Here is a 19,912-nt window from a genome sequence, read left to right on the forward strand (position 1 = left end):
TACAAAAGTACTTCTGCAGCAGCAGATTTCAGTGGATTATTCGTAGCGGAATACACCAATGACAGAAAGGACCAGAAATGACATTTGCTTGATTGTAAATCTTCAGGATTATATATTAAAAGCAGAAAGTATTTTAGATACTTGTGTGTCACATCAAATAGATTAAAAGTCAAGATAGTTAAGAAAAACCAAACCCTGTTTCTGTATCAGTTAGGCCTAGTAAATAAAAGCAAAATGCAAGGAAATATGTCAGTAGAAAATGTATATTGTGCCATTATCAGCTTTCCAAGAGAGACCAAGGGGAAAAATTATGCTATGACTATTTCATGAGATTATTTCTGCTCAGTTTGACATTTGTTATTAAAATACACAAATTCTTGACATAGACATTCATGATTTACAAAATAAATGTGTATTTCATATCAGTGATGTATTCTCAGCAGTAAATAATACACTACTGCTGTTAGAGCCACAGAACAGCAAATCAACCTCAGATACATACGTAGAAGCAAAACCAAAACAATGCTTACTTTTTTCTTTTTTTCCTCTTTAGTTCATGCTGGATTCCCCTCCGAATTAAGTATTTGAAATATAAATAAACGTCATCAAAAATGTTTGATTTATAAGACATATAAGTAAAAAAAGAAATGGGGGAAAAAAAAGAAGACCTGTACAGTTTCCTCTGGTTTATCACAGAGGCCGGGTATGTGTCAGCAAGGTCCACCATGCACAGGTATAAAGCTCCAAACCATCCTCTCCCGGATGGCATAAGAAAATCCATGACACAGCTGGACCAGTAATCCCAAGTCCAGAGTTCAGACGTTGATGTATGTGGGAAGTTCCGTTGAGAATTTGACATGTGCATGAGGTTTCACACATCCTTGTAAAAAGAAAGAAGAAAATAAGAGAAGCAATATGTATCCTCAGTCAGCACAAAAGGCCGTAGAGACGGGTATTGAACGAGAAAACGTGTACATGGGAAATAATATATCAAGAGCTTCAGGCATATCTGAAAGTGATCAAGTGGGAAATAAAACATTAGGTTGCAGCTATTTCTGTGAAGTAACTATAATCTTTATATTTGTCACATTCAGTTTTGTGTTTGTCCTTTGTTCGCCCCCCCCCCCCCGATTGAATGAACCCATTCAAAATCCTCAGAAACACAGCATAACAAATGATGCATGAAATAATAAGTGTGGAACAGAAAATGAAGCAAAGTGCCAAACAACAAGACAGTAGTGAAAGCCAAATCAAATGAAATGTTTACCAATGGGCCATGTGTTGGACTCTGTGTCCAGAACCTCCAGAGAAGTCACCTGGTCCCGTTGGGCGCTGGGCGTTCTCTCCGTTGGATGTGTTGGACTTATCATTTCTTGTTCTTTTTCGTTCTGCATTTGCGCATAGACGTTGAGGCCTGGGATCTTCCTTGAGGAAAGATTTATAGTGAGGCGAGGGATAATAATAATAATAATAAAAGCCTAACTAAGAAAGCAACAGAGTAGAGACCAGTGGCAGCTGGTGCTAAAAATGTTTGGGGGGGAGTGCAATTTACCTTGGCACAGCACACCTGACAGCTGCTTTAATGTCCACACAGTCGTGGAGTTATTAAGAAGGACAATGTAGCCTATAGATTTCATCAGGGTTCGTAGATGGTGGATGATTGATTGACAGTTGAGACGAGGCGTCATGGTGGGTGTGAACATGATTGACAGCCATGAGAACGGTCCAATCACATTAGATCAAAAAACATGAAAACAATACCAATTTGCTGCCAATCAAAGAGGTAGTGTCTGGGGAACACAGAACAGCGCCCCCTAGAAACTCTGAAGAAACCAATCAGACAGCAGCCTCAGGTCACGTGCTCGCCAAAAGTTTGAGGGCCTACATAAGGTATCGTTTGGCCGGCGCCCCTCACCCAGGAAGTATATGTGTTCAGACAGAAATCAATTTTGGAACCCATATTTAATGGCTGCTGACAGGCGCTCACAGACTGAAAAACACTTTTATTTCATAATTATTTGCATTATACAACTAAATTATATTTAACATGTTTAAGTAGATTCTCTTGATGTTTGAAAGGGGCAACGCCCCAGCGCCCTGTACTGGCTAGCTGCCACTGGTAGAGACTCTTCCAACCTCACATAGTGGGTGAAAATCGTTCATTCATCTAAATTCAGGTCCAGGAAGGTACTTTTTTTTTGCTTAATTACTTTGTCTGTATGCCTACACATTATTTACATATGCTGGCAGCAATAACAGGAAAGTTTGAACTTTTATTATCTGTTCCTGCACATTTCTATAGATTTCAGGGAGAGTGCCCTTTTCCCATTCAGCTGCAACTTGGCAAGGGGAAATTATTTAACGTTTGAGAAAGGTTAACTGTCCGCCCTCAAAGGGCTAAGTATTGATAACGCCTGAAGACTGACTGACATTTTTCCCCACAAGAATGCTTTCATAAAAGAATTTCAGGACCCTTGCAGAATTGCAAGAAAAGGCCAGCTCTCCACTGAGAAGCTGCTGGTTTATGCGAAGATGTTTGACAGACGGGGATAACGCCTTGCTAGAGAGAAGCGTTTACTGTCAGGAGTTCTCATACATGGATGGACAATTTCAAATCCTTCACATTTGGGTGCAGTTATAATAGCCACGTGGACATGACATGTCCTAAACACTTTACCTTTTGAATTTGTAGATGACAAACACAGCTAAACCCACAACCACTACTGACAGCAGCATTAGCATGGCGGAGCCACTGTGGTTCTCATTGGTGTCCACTAGGGGCGCTGCAAGTGAGAAGGAAACAATCACAAAGTAGAAGTTGGACCATAAAATGTATTTTCACCCAGCTAAAATATGACATAAAGGAGACAGCAATGAAATGTGACCCCTATTTTAAGCATAATGTAAATAAAGTAATTTCAGTAATATTGACTTCTCTTACTCTTTATCTTATTAGCCCCTTAGGACAGTAGCAGCATCCCCAATAGGAAGAGGCACACATACTTGTAACGATGCTCATTCTTTGAATGTCTCTGTGTAGCTACATAGTTGGAGCCAATCAGACACAGGGTTGGGATTGTTAGTTGATGGGGCAACAAAAAGAGAAGAAAAAAAAACCTGTGTCCAGGTCTGTGTCTTCACCACTCTAACTTTCTACATGCTTGATGTTATAACCCATGTTACAACTAGCAGGACCCAGGTATAGACAGGCCCTGCTGGTCGGCTTGGTAGTTAAGACACACAGGCAGTTTTATCTGTACATGCATCAGTCTTTACCTGCTGATAGGTGGGCCGCATACACTGTGACTTGGACCCCAGGTCGTAAGGTAAACTGGACAAGGTTCTGATTCAAGGCACTGAGTAAAACCTCGGAGAGCTGTTGGGGCAGACAGACCAAATGGCGTGCAAACAGTTCTTGATAATGAAGTCATACTGTAAAAAGTCAAACTGTGACTGTCTGCAGATCGAGGCCATTGTTACCAAATCTGTGGATCAAGTTTGTTCTAAGTCTTCAAATTATATAACTTCTTACAGACAAACATACATAAATGCATACATGAATACATACTAAGCAAAATGAATGTTCACAGTCTCTGTCAATCTTTGCATTTTTTTCCTTGAACATCCACCAAAACAATGCATTTTCCCTGATCTCGATGGTACACACCTTTTGTTGACAGTTGTCAAACTAGACAGCTGTAACCAACAGATAACCCAGAGGTTATATGTTCTCCCCCAACAACTCCATATGATGTTGAAGAACATCTATGTAGGAATCAATGTGTAGAGGAACTCTTTACATGAGTACATGACATACGTGCAGTGAAAACTTCCCTGATCGCCGCTTTTAACGGTGACAGCAACGTTTTCGTCAAACAACCATGCAGCTTTTGATATAAATCAGGCAGATTACCCAGACCAAAAGGGAAACTGCAAAATGCCAGCTGCAGTCTGATCATGTTCGGTCATAATCTTTTTCCTCATAAAGAGGGTCTGATTCATGCAAGAACAAATCTCTTCACCAAGAACCTAATCTTGATATGGAGTCTTGAAATAAGTGGGGGGGGGGGTTTATTGTTGTTGTTGAATATCAGCATGCAATTAAGTATATCCATGTTTTCCTCCATCATTTATCACCTGTGTCTATAAAACATGCAGGGGACAAAAATATTTGCTAAAGAGAATCCTCCTTTTTTCTTACTTCCCTTTTTTCAGATGAAAAGCCTTAATTTACCTCATCTGCCTGATTTGGCCAATAAATGATTATATGAGTAATATCTCTGTTCCCTCATCCACCTTTTATATTTCTTAGCAGTTTAAATTTAGACTATGCTATGAATAATTTTTCGTCTATGTACCATGGTCAGTAAATCTATTCCAGATTTAAATAAGCAGTCCACGCACTACAATCTCAAGATGACAACCTTAAATAAAGATTCGTCCCCTGCTTATATGGGAGAAAGTCTCTCAGAGTGATCAACCGGGTGTAAGAGTGGAGGAGGAAGGAAAAAATGATTTCCTTGCTGGTTTTACTTTTCTCCACATGCCTGTGGTAGACTTTCTGTCAAGAGAATATTTCACATCGATATCATCCATATCTATTGCACCAGACTCAGAGCTAATGCCGTCCATCTTGATAGGACTGTGATTCAGTGAACTAATCAGTCATGCTCCCTTTTAGACTGTATGATTCTGTTCCCTACCCTCCACACCCTCTGAACGTGACTTGAGGGAATTTAAAAGTCATTCGCCATGATGACTTGTGAATACTTGTCAGGCTTATTGATAATTCTATTATTGAAATTCCTCGGGCGTGTTCTGGAATCATATCGACATCCTTCAGTGGACCAACATTGACATCTACTGGGGGAAAGCGGAACTGGGATCATTCTAACTAGGATGGGGGATGGTGAGGTGGGGGTATAATGGTGGGGACTTTCTCCTAGAAAAGAGGACTCGGCAATGACACTCGAAACTTTACCGACACAAAACAGCTGCAAGAGATCTGAAAACACTGTTGAACTCTCACTGTAATGACAGCGGGAGAGCGAGGATGGCAAGGTCACCTACGTCCATGCAAATATCCATTCCAGAAAGCAAATAAAAAGCAATGAGATGATTGTTCCTGCAGTGGCAGGAGAATGTTCATGTCCTCACCTGATTCAAATGAGCAGCACTCTTCTCTGCTTTTCCCTCCGTTAAGAATTTGTCAGGCAGAAGGAAAAATTCTGCTGCTGTGGGCAGCCCTGGGAGGACGGTGACTAAAAGCTGATCTTCTCTCACTCCTGTAGCCTAGCAAGGAGAAGAAGGAAGAAGTGAATAACCAAGAGGAGACTTCAAATTTAAACCCTTGACCCCCCAGTTTCGAAGTTCAGGTTGCTGCCACAATCAGAATGGACAGAATTTGTTGATAACCGTGTTTTAACCAGTAATTCCAAGGACTGCTGCTTGTCACACAAGGTCTTTAATGTATGCATCAGTCAGTAGCATTGCTTTTATTCATGAAGTCTTTAAGCTAATGTGTCACATACTGAGGCTCATGTTTGTGTATGCTGCCATGATGGCGTATTGTTTGGATGAAACAGGATATCAATCTAAATTTGACTATCAAATCAAAAAAAGTTGCATACAGTATTCATAAAGGATTTTTAGTTTACAGGGTTTTTTTTTCACACAGTGACAGACTGAGAACGCCCTTTCCTTTCATTGCATGTTTTACTCTATTTCTGTGCATGTGACAAATATAGTACTTGAACTTGAACTTGAAAGGAGTCAAACTATTTTAAACAATAGATTCTTTAGTCCAGGTTGCAGGTTTTCTTCGATTTTGTGTGCATTTCATTAAAGCGACTGTAGACAACTTTTCAACTTTCCCGTCCTAGTATTTCCAGGTTGTTTTTTTTTAATTGTTTGTGCCGCTGTCACAAAGACAACCGGGTCATTTTCTATTTATTAGCAGCCTGGCTACTGTCCAAAGCAAGAAACAACTGTAAGAATTAAAATTTGAACTAGAAACCCCGATATCAGTGTTATGATAAAGGCTGAGTAAAACATCCGGTAGTATTAATAAGTTGGCAGGTTGTGTGACTTACTGATCCAGTAGAAAGAATGCCAACTGAATGTCGGTTTGGAATCCTCCTAAGTCTCGGGTGTTGTATCGAACTCTGTTTTCCCCGTCGAGATCTGTTTCCCCCTAGCCAGAGTTCAATACAACACCAGGACGCTTGATTAACCTTAACCTAACCTTGACCTAACACTAACCTAACTTTAACCTAACCCTAAGATAAACCTAATGCTTACCTTAACCTAATCATAACCAATAGCCAACCTGTATCCTTGCGAACGCTTTCATCTGGCTAGGGGGAAACAGATTCCCGACAGGGAAACAGAGTACAATATAACACTGGAGCTTGCTCTATAGAGTGAATGTCCATCTGAGGTTCACTCTTGATTTAACTCTGTTTTTATAACTCTCCCTCTTCACCTTCTTTACAGCCTCATTCAACGGGGTTCTTTTTCTCTTGCTGGGAAGAGATTCCACTGTCACTTCGGTTGGTCTGCCATTTCTGCTACTGGGGATAGCGCTTTTGCACTTTGGGGTTAGCTATTGGTAATTATCCCCAAAGCACAAAAGTGCTATCCTCTTTCTATTTTGGTTGCGCAATGGTTGACAGACTTCCTTTTTGCCATAAATTGAGCCTCCATTTTCCCACAAGATCATACCCATTGGCAGACAAAATTTGGTTCCCTATAAGCCTGAAAGCAAGAATTATGGGTAACCAATCAAAAGGCTGATTGTGTCATTATTCTATAGCCATTACACTGCAATCAACATTTACTTCATGGTACGTTAAAGCAAAAAAGTTGTCTACTGCCGCTTTAAAGGGAGCCAATTTTAAATTTAAAGGGAAATATTTCAAATTTCTGCATTATCTTATATATGTTTAGTAGGGCTAACACTCCATTAGTGGCCATAACATTGAGCAGGCTTCTGTGTATCTCTGAAACACCGGCAAAACTGCACAGAAACAGTGTCTGTGAATTGCCAACTTTATATGACATTTGGTGGCATTAGCTAAAATAACCATATGCATCTGTTTTAGTTACGCTATTTACCTTTCGGTAATCAATACAAAGACACACAGTTAAATCGGGCTTGGGAACAGCAACTAAGGGAGAACTCCATTCACTTCAGCCTTGCTCGATCACACCAATTCCTTCCATGTAGAGCAACTCTGATTTCACCTGAGCCCATGTTTGTGGGTTACTCCGGTATGGATGTTGTTTAATGGTGGTTGCCTCACCAGTGTCTATATCATGGGTTATCAAATTTGTTAATCCAGGGGTTTCTCTAAACAGAGGTCTATACTGATCCACTAGATGTAATACATCCTCTTTCTGCTCTGTGGTGAGATGACTCAGTGACTATCTGAGATTGGCTAGGGCATTGGAATTCTTAAGCCTAGCTGTAACTGGTTTAACTGACCCAACCCCATCATCCTCACTCTCCTATAAGAGTATAAGACTAGAGGAATGTGCACGCAGGTGGACTATATCTTATGCAGGAGACACTATCTGAAAGGGATTGGAGACTGCAAGGTGGTGACAGGGGACAACGTAGCTAGGCAGCATCAGATGGTGGTCTGAAGGATGACTTTGGAGATTAAGAAGAGGGAGAGAGAGAAGGCAGAGCCAAGGATCAAATGGTGGAAGTTGAAGGAAGACTGTTGTGTGGAGTTCAGGGAAGAGTTAAGACGGGCACAGGGTGGTAGTGAAGAGTTGCTGGATGGCTGGGCAACTACTGCAGATATAGTGAGAGGGACAGCTAGGAAGGTACCTGGTGTGTCATCTGGGCAGAGGAAGAAAGACAAGGAGACTTGGTGGTGGAATGAGGATGTACAGGAAATTATACAGAGGAAGACATTAAAAAGAAGAAGTGGGATAGTCAGAGAGTACAAAGGAGTTGAATCAAGTGCAACTGGACTCACGGATATACAGTGCTGCTTGAAAGTATGTGAACCCCTTGAGCAGTTTGGATTTTTCTGTTGTTTTACCATGATTTTCTTATTCTATCATCACCAATTTTTATGTATGAAATGTCAGCTATATGTTTATCAGTTGCATGTAGTTGTTTAGTGGGACTTGTTTTAGTAGCCCAAAAACTACATGAAACATGGAAATAGTGTATGTGCAAAAGTAAGTGAACCCCCAGCTGCATTGGTTAAGTCAAGCAGGTAACAGACTCGGGTGAAACACATTTGGGTGCTTAATTAATCATTTAAGCAGACCAATGAAATGAGACATCCTTGGGAAAGGGTTTGGCCTGCACTAATTAAAAGAGAGAGGAAAACAACCAAACCACTGTGGTCCCATACAAATCAACAATGCCGACAGCAAAGGAGATATCCGAAGACATGAAGAAGAGGGTAGTGATAGCCCATCAGTCTGGGGAGGGATTTAAGACCATCTCCAAAAGATTCCAGCTCCATCCATCCACTGTAAGACAAATAATTTACAAATGGAGGGCCTTCAACATGACAGCAACTCTGCCTAGAAGTGGACGCCCATCAAAACTATCACCCAGAAGCACCAGAAAAATAATAAATCAGGTAAAGGCCAACCCACACATCACCTCTAGAGAGTTGCAGAGCTCTCTGGTAGCATCTGGGACAAATGTGCATGCGTCTACAATCAGACGAAAATTGAATAGCCATGACATTCATGGGAGGGTTGCTAGAAGGAAGCCTCTGCTCTCAAAAAAGAACAAAGCTGCCCATTTCAACTTTGCCAGAGAGCACTTGGACAAACCAGAGACCTTCTGGAAGTCCATTCTCTGAACAGACGAGTCCAAAATAGAATTATTTGGTCACAATCAAAACCAACATGTTTGGAGAAAAGCCAACACTGCATATGAAGAAAAGAACCTCCTCCCAACAGTGAAGCATGGTGGTGGAAATGTGAAGGTCTGGGGCTGCTTTTCTGCTTCTGGACCTGGACGACTCCATATTATCCAAGGAACCATGAATTCTCCGGCATATCAACAAATTCTTGACCAGAATCTCCTGCCATCAGTCAGGGAGTTGAAGCTGGGACGAAAATGGATTATGCAACAAGACAATGACCCAAAGCATTCCAGCAAAACTACAAAGGAATGGCTTCAGAGAAAGAGGATTCGTACTCTGGACAGGCCCAGTCAAAGTCCAGACCTTAATCCAATTGAAATGTTGTAGCGAGACCTGAAGAAGTTGGTACATACCAGATGTCCCTCCAACCTCTCTCAACTGGCTGAGTTCTGCAAGGAGGAGTGGGCAAAAAGCCCCATAAGCAGATGCGAGAGACTGGTTAGTGGTTACAGAAGACGTTTGGTTGAAGTAATGGCTGCAAAAGGAGGAGCCACAAGCTACTAATACAAGGGTTCACATACTTTTGCACATGCTAAATTTTCAGTTTTTGTGAAATAAACCACCTTTGTTGAATTAAATAATGAAAATATATCTCTTTTTGTGTGTGTGTCCATTATTTGGAAGGTGTGCTTTACAAATTGGGATTTGGATGTATGTGTAATAAGCTTATTTTAATGTTTTTTACAAAAACAGTGACCATGTCTGGAGGGTTCACAAACTTTCAAGCAGCACTGTATACCAAGTCCAGTTGCACTTGATTCAACTCCTTTGGATAACCATGACCTGGATCAATGAGAACATTCACAGACATAGTCAGAGAGATGAAGAAAGACAGGAGTACAAGGAGATGGGGCGTAAAGCAAACAGAGAGGTGGCGAAGGCAAAGGAAAAGGTGTATGGTGAGTTGTATGACACTTTGTATCTTATAAGTTTTCTTCTAAATCGTTTTGGGTAAAAGCATGCCCTAAGTGACTAACTGTTACTTTCACGTGCTGATTAATTAATTAATTGATCTGTAGGTGATCTCAATACATATGATCTCAACATTCTGTCACCTCAGCACCCAGTTTATTTGCATGAATTCACTCTCAGTTCTGCTATCAGTCGTTTTATTATACATCATAATACTGGATACGAATTAATGAATTGGTACATAATTTAAATATTTGTATTTGTATATTTTACATATATTACATATTTTTACCACAAATGTTGTTCATTTGTGTTGTGTTTGTGTTCTTCTTTTCAGGTGATGTTTCAACGATATTTGTTTAATATTTGTGTAATATAAGCGCATTATCTTTTGAAGCCCACATCAACAGTGTTACTCGATCTGCATACTTCCACCTATGCAATATTAATCGTCTTCGCCCGGCACTTACACCTAAAAGCACAGCTATACTCACTCATGCCCTGGTTACATCCCACATTGACTACTGTAATTCTGTCCTCTTTGGTCTTCCCCTCTAGTGTCTTCATGAGCTTCAATTGGTCCAGAATTCACCTGCCGAATTACCAGAACTCCTTCCATAGATCATATCACTCCTGTTCTTCAGCAACTCCATTGGCTCCCTGTTAAATACCGTATTGACTTCAAGATCCTGCTCCTCACCTTTAAGGCCCTTAATAAACTAGCTCCTTCATATCGTCATATCTTCGTATTTATCTCTCAGATCCTCTTCTGCTCTCCAACTCATTACACCATCAGCCCGCTTGAAAACAATGGGGACTACAGCCTTCAGTCATTCTGTCCCCTGCCTATGGAACTCTCTCCCACAAGACATTCACAACATTGACTGTCTTTCAACATTCAAATCCCATCTCAAAATGCACCTTTTCAAACTGCAATATTCAGTTTGATCCATGTTTCATTGAGTTTTGCGCAGATGATGATTTTATACTGATCTGTTGTGTTAACTTTTTATTGTCTACCCTGCTTTGTTTTGATCTTATGCTGTCTGATAAAGTGCTGCTTGTTTTTTACTGTGTTCTGTAAGGTGTCCTTGAGTGCTCTGAAAGGCACCCACAAATAAAATGTATAATTATTACTTATAAATAGTATCTCATAACTGCTGTTTGTAGTGAACACAATGAAATCCAGAATGGTTTGGGAGCTCTGAGAAAAGGCAGTGGTGTTACTTGGTCATTTCACAGCTATCACAAACCATATAAAACAATAAAAAAGTACTTCATATATATGTAGCGCTTTCTTGGTATCACCTTCCCTGAGATACAGCGCCCTGGGTCCTTTAACATAAACCTTGTTTTGTTTTTATGTAGGTTACCCCTTAAAGGTAAGTAAAGTATTAATTGTCTGCCAACTTAAGATATTATGATACAAATGTATTTTAAACTTAAACCTTATCCCTATAAAATCCTATACTTTTCACTCTTTTAACCCCCTCTATTTATTACATATTTATTAACGAGACAATGAGAAAAGTGAAATGACCTTTCATGAAGATGTATTATTTATTCACAATAGAAAATAATAAATGAATTGAAAATAGACCCCTTTTTAGTGTTCTTTTAAGGCACCAAGGAGTTTCACTCAACAACAAAAATATAGGCACTAACCCTTTAAACCTGTATTCACAATTAGGAAACATTAATAATCAATTTGCATGAATTTACATTCACAATGAACACTTGACAGAAACTAACAACAATTAAGTATTCGCTGGTGTGGGCCCACTTAATAAAAATAAAAACAAAAGCCAGCAATAAACAAATAAACAACCCCGTTGCAGGCCTGATGGGAGCTGGGTTTGAGCACTGTAACCGTGGGTGACTCACCCCTGATGAAAAGTCAAATGTCTCTGCCCTTCAATGTCCAGTGACGGCTTTCTCATGTCATCTGCTCCGGCGATGACTATGGTGAAGAAAAATCCACCTCGGTCCTAGAGGCGATGAAGAGGGGTAACAGTGGAGCTCCCTCGTTGCCAGAGGTGCAGCCGTGCTTTCCCGGTCACACGGTGCGCTGTCTGGTGACGCTGTGTGCAGCCTCAATGTCCGCACATGCAGGGTTAGCATACATTAGCAGGGGCGCTAACTAGCCGCTAAGTAGCAGGTGGCAGTATACATTTGATGAGACTAGCTCCAAAAACACATGCTACAGGTTAACAAGACTTCAGTGACAATTAGCTGGCAGCTAAACATAATACCAGCAGTCAAAACTGTAGGCAAAAAACAACTTTAGGGCATAATAGACTCTAACCCTCATGGCCGAGTGCCAGCAGGCTCTTGTCTCCTGCTCCGCTCTCTGCGCACGGCCCATTAGCCCCGCCCCCTAACTGTTGTGAGGCAACATACTTAAAGTGACATAGACTTTTGGTGTAGAAATTATGGGTTGTCTACTGCTATGTACATATTAACTGAAACTTAACTCTGGTGTATTTACACCGGGGTTAAACCCTCCCCCCTTTTAAATGTCTGGATGCCCTCATCAGACAGTTCTCTTTATGGGACCTGATGGGCAGACTAGTCCCCCTTTCTCTACACTTTGAACACTTGATGGTAAAGCTGTAGGAAGCTGTTGGGGATTCGGTGACGTCTTCTGGTGCATTACCGGTGAGGTATATTTTCATCCCTCGGTGCACAATGACAAGTGGCTGGTCAGTGGGCTCCCCTGGTTCATCATAACTCAAACGAATGACTGGCTTGACTGCTCGTTTAGCAGCGGGGACACTGCCAGAGTCCACCCCATCATTGGGCTCACTAGATGTTGGGACGTCTCCCACTTCAAGTCCTGTGTCCACCACAGGGTCCTCCGATGGTAGTGTAACACTTTCAGCATACTCCTCCTCGTTAGCAGCTGGACAGACATCCTTTCCTCATCGTGAGGAGTACCAGATGCACCATTCACTTCCAGGCTAACTTCACTGGGCCTATCATCCTCAGGGTTTAAGGACCAAGAGGCAGGGGGCAGAATTTGCCAGTCACCATGTGTAAGCCCTTTGGAGGAATAATGGAAGTCCTCCTCTTCACTCTCTGAAGCACTGTGCTCTCACCAGCTGTCGGTCCCTCACTCCATTGTGCTCTTTTCTGAGTAGGGGCACTGGAGGCTCTAGTTGATGGTCTCTGAGAAGGGTGTGTCTCTTCTCGAGCTTTTGGTATTCTCACTAGGAACCCTTTGGGAAGAATATGGTCTCTGTGGAGCGTTTTTACTATTCCTCTTCCACCTTCAGGTCTCACCCTATACACAGGTAAGTTGGGCAACTTTCCAATGACCATATAAGGCTGCAGGTTCCGCTTCTCTTTCAACCTTTGCTTTCCTGGAACTCCCAAGGCTCGGACAAGTACCCTATCTCCGTCTTGTAGGTTGTGGACTCTGACTCTGTTGTCATACCCTCGCTTGTTTATCTGATGGTTCTTGTGAGAGGCTTCAGATGCTAAGTAGTAAGCCTGACGGAGCTCCTCCTTCAGTTTTTCAACATACTGGTGGTGTGTTGTACAGTCCTCTCCTTCCACACCCAGGCCAAAACACACATCAATAGGCAGACGGGCCTCTCTGCCGAACATGAGGTAATACGGCGAATAGTCCGTTGCCTCATTGTGGGTGCTGTTATAGGCATGTACCATGAAGGACACATGTTGACTCCATCTCTGTTTGTGTTTGGGATCAAGGGCGCCCAGCATGGATAGAAGAGTGCGATTGAAATGCTCTGGCTGTGGGTCTCCCTGCAGATGGTAAGGGGTGGTTCTTGATTTTCTTATCCCTAGCATGGTCAAGAGCTCTTTTATCAGTCGACTCTCAACGTCCCGCCCTTGGTCGGAATGGATGCGAACTGGCAGACCCTAGTGGACAAAGAACTTCTCTGGCAGTACTTTGGTGACGGTTGGTGCTTTTTGGTTGTTTGTGGGGAATGCCTGGGCATACTGGGTGAAATGGTCGGTGACCACTAGGACATTAGTCACTCCTCTGGAATCTGGCTCAATTGACAAGAAGTCAATGCATACCAAGTCCATAGGACTACGGCTTGTGATCTGATGCAAAGGGGTGGCCTTGTGGGGAGTGGCCTTCCGAGCCACACACCTTCCACATGTTTTGATGTACTGGTCTATGTCAGCGGCCATTTTGGGCCAGTAGAATCTTTCTCGTACCAACTCAGTGGTTTTCTCAATCCCAAGATGCCCAAAATCATCATGCAGCGACTGTAGCACCAGCTGCCGGTGCTTTTTAGGGAGTACCAACTGGAATACTTCTTTGCCACCTGGCCTCACTGTCTTCCTATACAGAAGCCCGTTTCACAGCTGCAGCTTTTACCCTTCTCGCTGAAGACAGGAGGTCCCTTGATGGGTGCTTTGGATAGTACATGGACATTTTCCTGCTCTTATCTCTTGTTTAACCCTTCCAATGTCTTCATCTGCATCTTTCTCTTTTAGTAGTTCTGTAGTACTCACCTGTTCTACAGAGCTTTCATGTAGTCGAACTGGGTACACAAACATGTCAGGGATGGCTGAGGGTGATGCACCTAGCTGATCCACACATCGACTTGGGTCTTGAAACTCAGACGCGCTCACACTTTTGCAGAGCGCCTTTACTCCTGATGGAGGTATACACCCTTTACTTCAGTGCTCGCATTCCTGGACAGCAGGTCTGCATCAACATTCTCTCTGCCTGGCCTGTACTGTATGCCAAAGTCATAAGTGGACAGGGCTGCTAGCCACCTATGGCCAGTGGCATTGAGTTTGGCGGTCGTGAGAACATAGGTCAATGGGTTGTTATTGGTTCTCACCACAAACTTGGCTCCATATAGGTAGTCGTGGAATTTGTCGATGACTGCCCATTTCAGCGCAAGAAACTCCAGTTGATGGGCTGGGTAGTTTCTCTCAGAATTCCTCAACTTTCAACAGGCAAGGGCTACTGGACGCAGGCTATCTGGATACTCCTGATTGAGCACAGCACCCAAACCATCGAAGCTGGCGTCCACATGCAACATGTAAGGCTTTGTTGGGTCAGCAAATGCCAAGACTGGAGCATGAATGAGACAGTGAATTATTTTCTGAAAGGCAACAGTACAGGTAGGGGTCCACCGATCTCCAAAGGGCTCCGACTTTTTGAAGTAGGTGGCCTGGGGCATTGCTGCTTTCTTGGCTCTCTGTGCTGGTAAGTAGCCTCTTGTCAGGTTAGTCAGGGGTCTTACAATAGCGGAGTAGTTGTTAATGAATCGCCTGTAATGCCCGCAGAAACCCAGGAAAGACTGTATGGACCTGAGATCAGTAGGTTGCTCCCAGTGGGTGACCGCTCTGATCTTTTCTGGGTCGGTGGCTATCCCTGAGGCTGACACGATGTGGCCAACATACTTGACCTGTGGTTGGCAGAATTGACATTTGTCAATGGATAACTTCAGGCCGTATTCCTGGAGCCGGTCAAGCACCTTGAGAAGGCATTCCTCGTGCTCCTCCAGCGTCCTTCCAAATACTATCAGGTCATCGAGATACACCAGGCACTGGAGCAGGTTCATATCTCTCACAGCTTTCTCCATTAGCCGCTGAAATGTCGCTGGGGCTCCTGTGATGCCCTGGGGCATGTGTTCAAACTGAAAGAACCCCAGTGGGCATATGAAGGCTGTTTTTTCTTTGTCGTCTTCGGCCATGGCGATTTAGTAGTAGCCATTCCTCAGATCCAACACCGAGAACCAACGACTTCCGGTCATACAGTCCAAGGCGTCATCGATTCTTGGAACAGTGTATAATGGTCTGGGATGGTTCGTGCATTCAGAGTGCGTTAGTCTATGAACATTCTGATGGTGCCATTCTTTTTTCTTGCCACCATGATTGGCGAGGCATATGGGCTGCGAGACTCTGATAATTCCAGCTGCAAGTAGCTTTTGTAGGTGGTGCCGGACATCATCTATGTCTGCTGGCGCGAGGCGTCTTGATCGTTCTCTGAAGGGTCGAGGATCACTGATGCGAATGGTATGTTCAACACCTTTAGCCAGCCCCACATCCCACTCTCCTAGGGAAAACACTCCAGCTCTTTCTGACAACTTATTAGCAAGTCTCTCTTTCCAAGCAGTAGGGATGGGGGAGTCTCCGAAGTTGAACAATGCAGGATCTACTCTCTTAGATGACACTTCTTTCTGGAGCTCAGTCGCTATTTCAGCTTTGTGGACATAGGCGATGACAGTGCCTTTTGGGATACTTCTGGTTTTTAATGACTCATTTCTCAGCAACACAGAAAAAATTGTCCACATTCATGTTAGAGGGAAGGAGGACACATGGTGGCACCACGACCCCAGCTGGAAGAGGGCGTTGTGCAGGGGCCTCAACCACTAACACATCTTGCTCCCATGGCTCCTTTGCGATCACTTTGCAGGCGGCAAACACTGTACCACCTGGGGGGATTGTAAGTGGACCGCGGCCAGTCCATCTTATGTGCCCAATACCGTCATCGATAGGGCAAAATGGGGGTTTTGGCTCCATTGGTGCGGGTGTCTCTGCACACACTCGCCACAACCTAGCTTGGCCACCACTCTCTGTACAGTCTCTGGTCTTGGGCTCGTGACGGAAACTTCTTGCATTGGTACCAATGATCACTGGTGCCTGGTCTGGGCTGTTAGGGTCTGGGCACACCAGGGCTAACACAGTCTTTGCCTCAGCATGAGTTCCATCATCCAAGAACTTAATCTCCATGGCTACATACCCTTTATAAGTATAGCTGGACTCACTGAGGTCCCAAAGTGCCAAGCTGGAAATGGGATGGAGAGGTAAGTGGGACAGGTGGGCTGCGTACCAACTCTCATATATGATGCTGACAGTGGAGCCGCTGTCTATGAGTGCGGTAGTTGGGTGACCCTTGATGATGATTTTACCCAATGAAGGTTCTCCCACTAGCTCTTTTGGAAGGTTAGTGGCTTCCTTGGTATCTATGGCACTCCGTTTCACAGAGCAGTTGGTGTTTGATGGCTCTTTGTCTTGGTTGGTTTTCTCTTTGTTGTTTATTTGATGTCTCTTTAAGGAACGAATCAGTTTTTGTATGACCTTTGCTGAGCCCTCAGGGGCTGTGCAGCGAGGGGCCACATGTCCATCCTCGCTGCACCGATAGCAGAAGAAATCATCCCCATCATTGCTGGTCCGGACCTTCACTTTGTTGCCCGGCCGATTGGGACTATTTTTTCCTTTATTCTCTCTGGAATCTATTCTCCACCCAGACTCCTTGGGCTGACGGGAGTCTGTGTATGTCACTGTCATTACACCCAGTTGGTTCTGCAGGTCCTCTATTTGCCTCTTCAGTGCATGAACCTCACTGTTGTTCTTGGCTTTTGCTCCTTTATCAGTCTGGACTACTTTAGGAGGTTTACTTTCAGGTGTGGTCTTTAACTGCACTGCAGCCAGCCCTGGCACCTGGGACTGCAGCTCATCTAGCTGGGCTTTTAACTGCTGGACTTCACAGTCTGTCGAACTAAGATCGTCTTCCACCCTTACTTGTCTTACTACAGGTTTAGATGAGCTGGGAATGGTTTTGCGTCTTACTGACTGTTGATCCTCTTCTTAGATTTAATTTAGCAGTGTTAGAAAAGAGGGGGGGGGGTTGTTCTCCCTCTCTCGCAACCGCAACTGTAGAAGCATTATGTCTGACTCAGTGGCTCCCCAGAGGAGCTGTTCCACATGAGCGCTGTCTCTTTGACTAGAGGCTAACCCACCTCTCTGCACTACTTTGGTTAGCAGCCGCTCCATCCTTCTCAAAAAGCCAGAGAGTCTCTCACCTGGGCATTGGCGAAGAGCTCTGAAAGAGAAGTAGAGGTCCTCAGCTGTCTCAGAGGTCCCAAAAGCTCTCTCAAGGGCCTGTATGTACTCCTCGGGTGCAGATTCAGGGTCATTAGCTCTCACAGCTTGTGCTATTTCCAATGCAGGACCCTTTAAACTCTCCACAATCCTCTTCCGTTTCTCTCGGGTTGAACAGTCACATTCATCTACCATCAGACGTGCCTGCTCGATCCAGGTGTCCAAATTCTCCTTTCCATTCGGTGTAGGAGTTATACCAGAGTATGTCCGTAGATGCCGGAAGACATTACTGTCTTGTGTGGGTCTCATTATCTTGACCAACAGATCCCCCACTGCTCATATGATTGACACCGGAGAGTTTCCGGGTGTCGCGTCAGGGGGTATTGTGGCCTGTTCAATTGTCTCTTCAGTACTGGGGTCATCCTCTGGAGGGTAGCAGGTTTCCTCTTTCGCCACCTGCGGGGGCCTCTTCTCCCTCAGTGGGCCCATGCAGCGTCCAAGGTTCACCTCCTCCAACAGGGGGCACATCTAGAGGAATGGCTCTCATGTTCACCTTTTCACTACACTCAGAGCACCATAAGTGACTGAGGTCGAGGGTTGAACGTCCTTCCTCTGACTTTCACTCTTCCCAGGGCCTTAATGGTTGTCAAAGTCTCTTCAATTTGTTCCAATGTGGTGTCTATGATGACCAGCTTCACTACTATAGCGTGGGATAGCTCTACTCCCTCCCCTTTACACCAATTTACTAGTAGTGACATGTCTTGATTTAGGGTTATTATTCACGTTAGTATTTACTACTTTTGTCTGGTTTTAGTATTTATCTCACTCCACTTAGTGAACTTGAGTTGGTAACAGTGGTTATAACAAACTAGTGTGGTTAAATCACAATGATAAATAGGGATCTACCTTTTAAGTCACAACAACAGGCCAAAGCTCTTTAGTAAGTCAGCAGAAAAAATCCCAGCGGTGCCTCCATTTATGTAGCGCTTTCTTGGTATCACCTTCCCTGAGATACAGCGCCCTGAGTCCTTTAACATAAACCTTGTTTTGTTTTTATGTAGGTTACCCCTTAAAGGTAAGTAAAGTATTAATTGTCTGCCAACTTAAGATATTATGATACAAATGTATTTTAAACTTAAACCTTATCCCTATAAAATCCTATACTTTTCACTCTTTTAACCCCCTCTATTTATTACATATTTATTAACAGGACAATGAGAAAAGTGAAATGACCTTTCATGAAGATGTATTATTTATTCACAATAGAAAATAATAAATGAAACGAAAATAGACCCCTTTTTAGTGTTCTTTTAAGGCACCAAGGAGTTTCACTCAACAACAAAAATATAGGCACTAACCCTTTAAACCTGTATTCACAATTAGGAAACATTAATAATCAATTTGCATGAATTTACATTCACAATGAACACTTGACAGAAACTAACAACAATTAAGTATTCGCTGGTGTGGGCCCACTTAATAAAAATAAAAACAAAAGCCGGCAATAAACAAATAAACAACCCCGTTGCAGGCCTGATGGGAGCTGGGTTTGAGCACTGTAACCGTGGGTGACTCACCCCTGATGAAAAGTCAAATGTCTCTGCCCTTCAATGTCCAGTGACGGCTTTCTCATGTCATCTGCTCCGGCGATGACTATGGTGAAGAAAAATCCACCTCGGTCCTAGAGGCGATGAAGAGGGGTAACAGTGGAGCTCCCTCGTTGCCAGAGGTGCAGCCGTGCTTTCCCGGTCACACGGTGCGCTGTCTGGTGACGCTGTGTGCAGCCTCAATGTCCGCACATGCAGGGTTAGCATACATTAGCAGGGGCGCTAACTAGCCGCTAAGTAGCAGGTGGCAGTATACATTTGATGAGACTAGCTCCAAAAACACATGCTACAGGTTAACAAGACTTCAGTGACAATTAGCTGGCAGCTAAACATAATACCAGCAGTCAAAACTGTAGGCAAAAAACAACTTTAGGGCATAATAGACTCTAACCCTCATGGCCGAGTGCCAGCAGGCTCTTGTCTCCTGCTCCGCTCTCTGCGCACGGCCCATTAGCCCCGCCCCCTAACTGTTGTGAGGCAACATACTTAAAGTGACATAGACTTTTGGTGTAGAAATTATGGGTTGTCTACTGCTATGTACATATTAACTGAAACTTAACTCTGGTGTATTTACACCGGGGTTAAACCCTCCCCCCTTTTAAATGTCTGGATGCCCTCATCAGACAGTTCTCTTTATGGGACCTGATGGGCAGACTAGTCCCCCTTTCTCTA

General features: G+C 43.5%; 1 protein-coding gene across 1 annotated transcript in view; it reads right to left on the reverse strand.

The window, feature by feature from the left end:
* Nucleotides 1-815: 815 nt before the first annotated feature.
* Nucleotides 816-19,912, reverse strand: part of LOC130113060 (VPS10 domain-containing receptor SorCS1) — a 316,719-nt gene continuing 297,622 nt past the window's right edge. The window contains exons 23-27 of the mRNA XM_056280571.1: nucleotides 5,158-5,292; nucleotides 3,277-3,376; nucleotides 2,678-2,783; nucleotides 1,268-1,425; nucleotides 816-880 (exon numbers count right to left, since the gene is read on the reverse strand). Of these exons, the coding sequence (XP_056136546.1) occupies nucleotides 816-880; nucleotides 1,268-1,425; nucleotides 2,678-2,783; nucleotides 3,277-3,376; nucleotides 5,158-5,292 (564 nt within the window). The remainder of the gene's footprint in view (nucleotides 881-1,267; nucleotides 1,426-2,677; nucleotides 2,784-3,276; nucleotides 3,377-5,157; nucleotides 5,293-19,912) is intronic.

Source organism: Lampris incognitus, chromosome 5, assembly GCF_029633865.1.
Source record: "Lampris incognitus isolate fLamInc1 chromosome 5, fLamInc1.hap2, whole genome shotgun sequence".
Classification (NCBI taxonomy): Eukaryota; Metazoa; Chordata; class Actinopteri; order Lampriformes; family Lampridae; genus Lampris; species Lampris incognitus.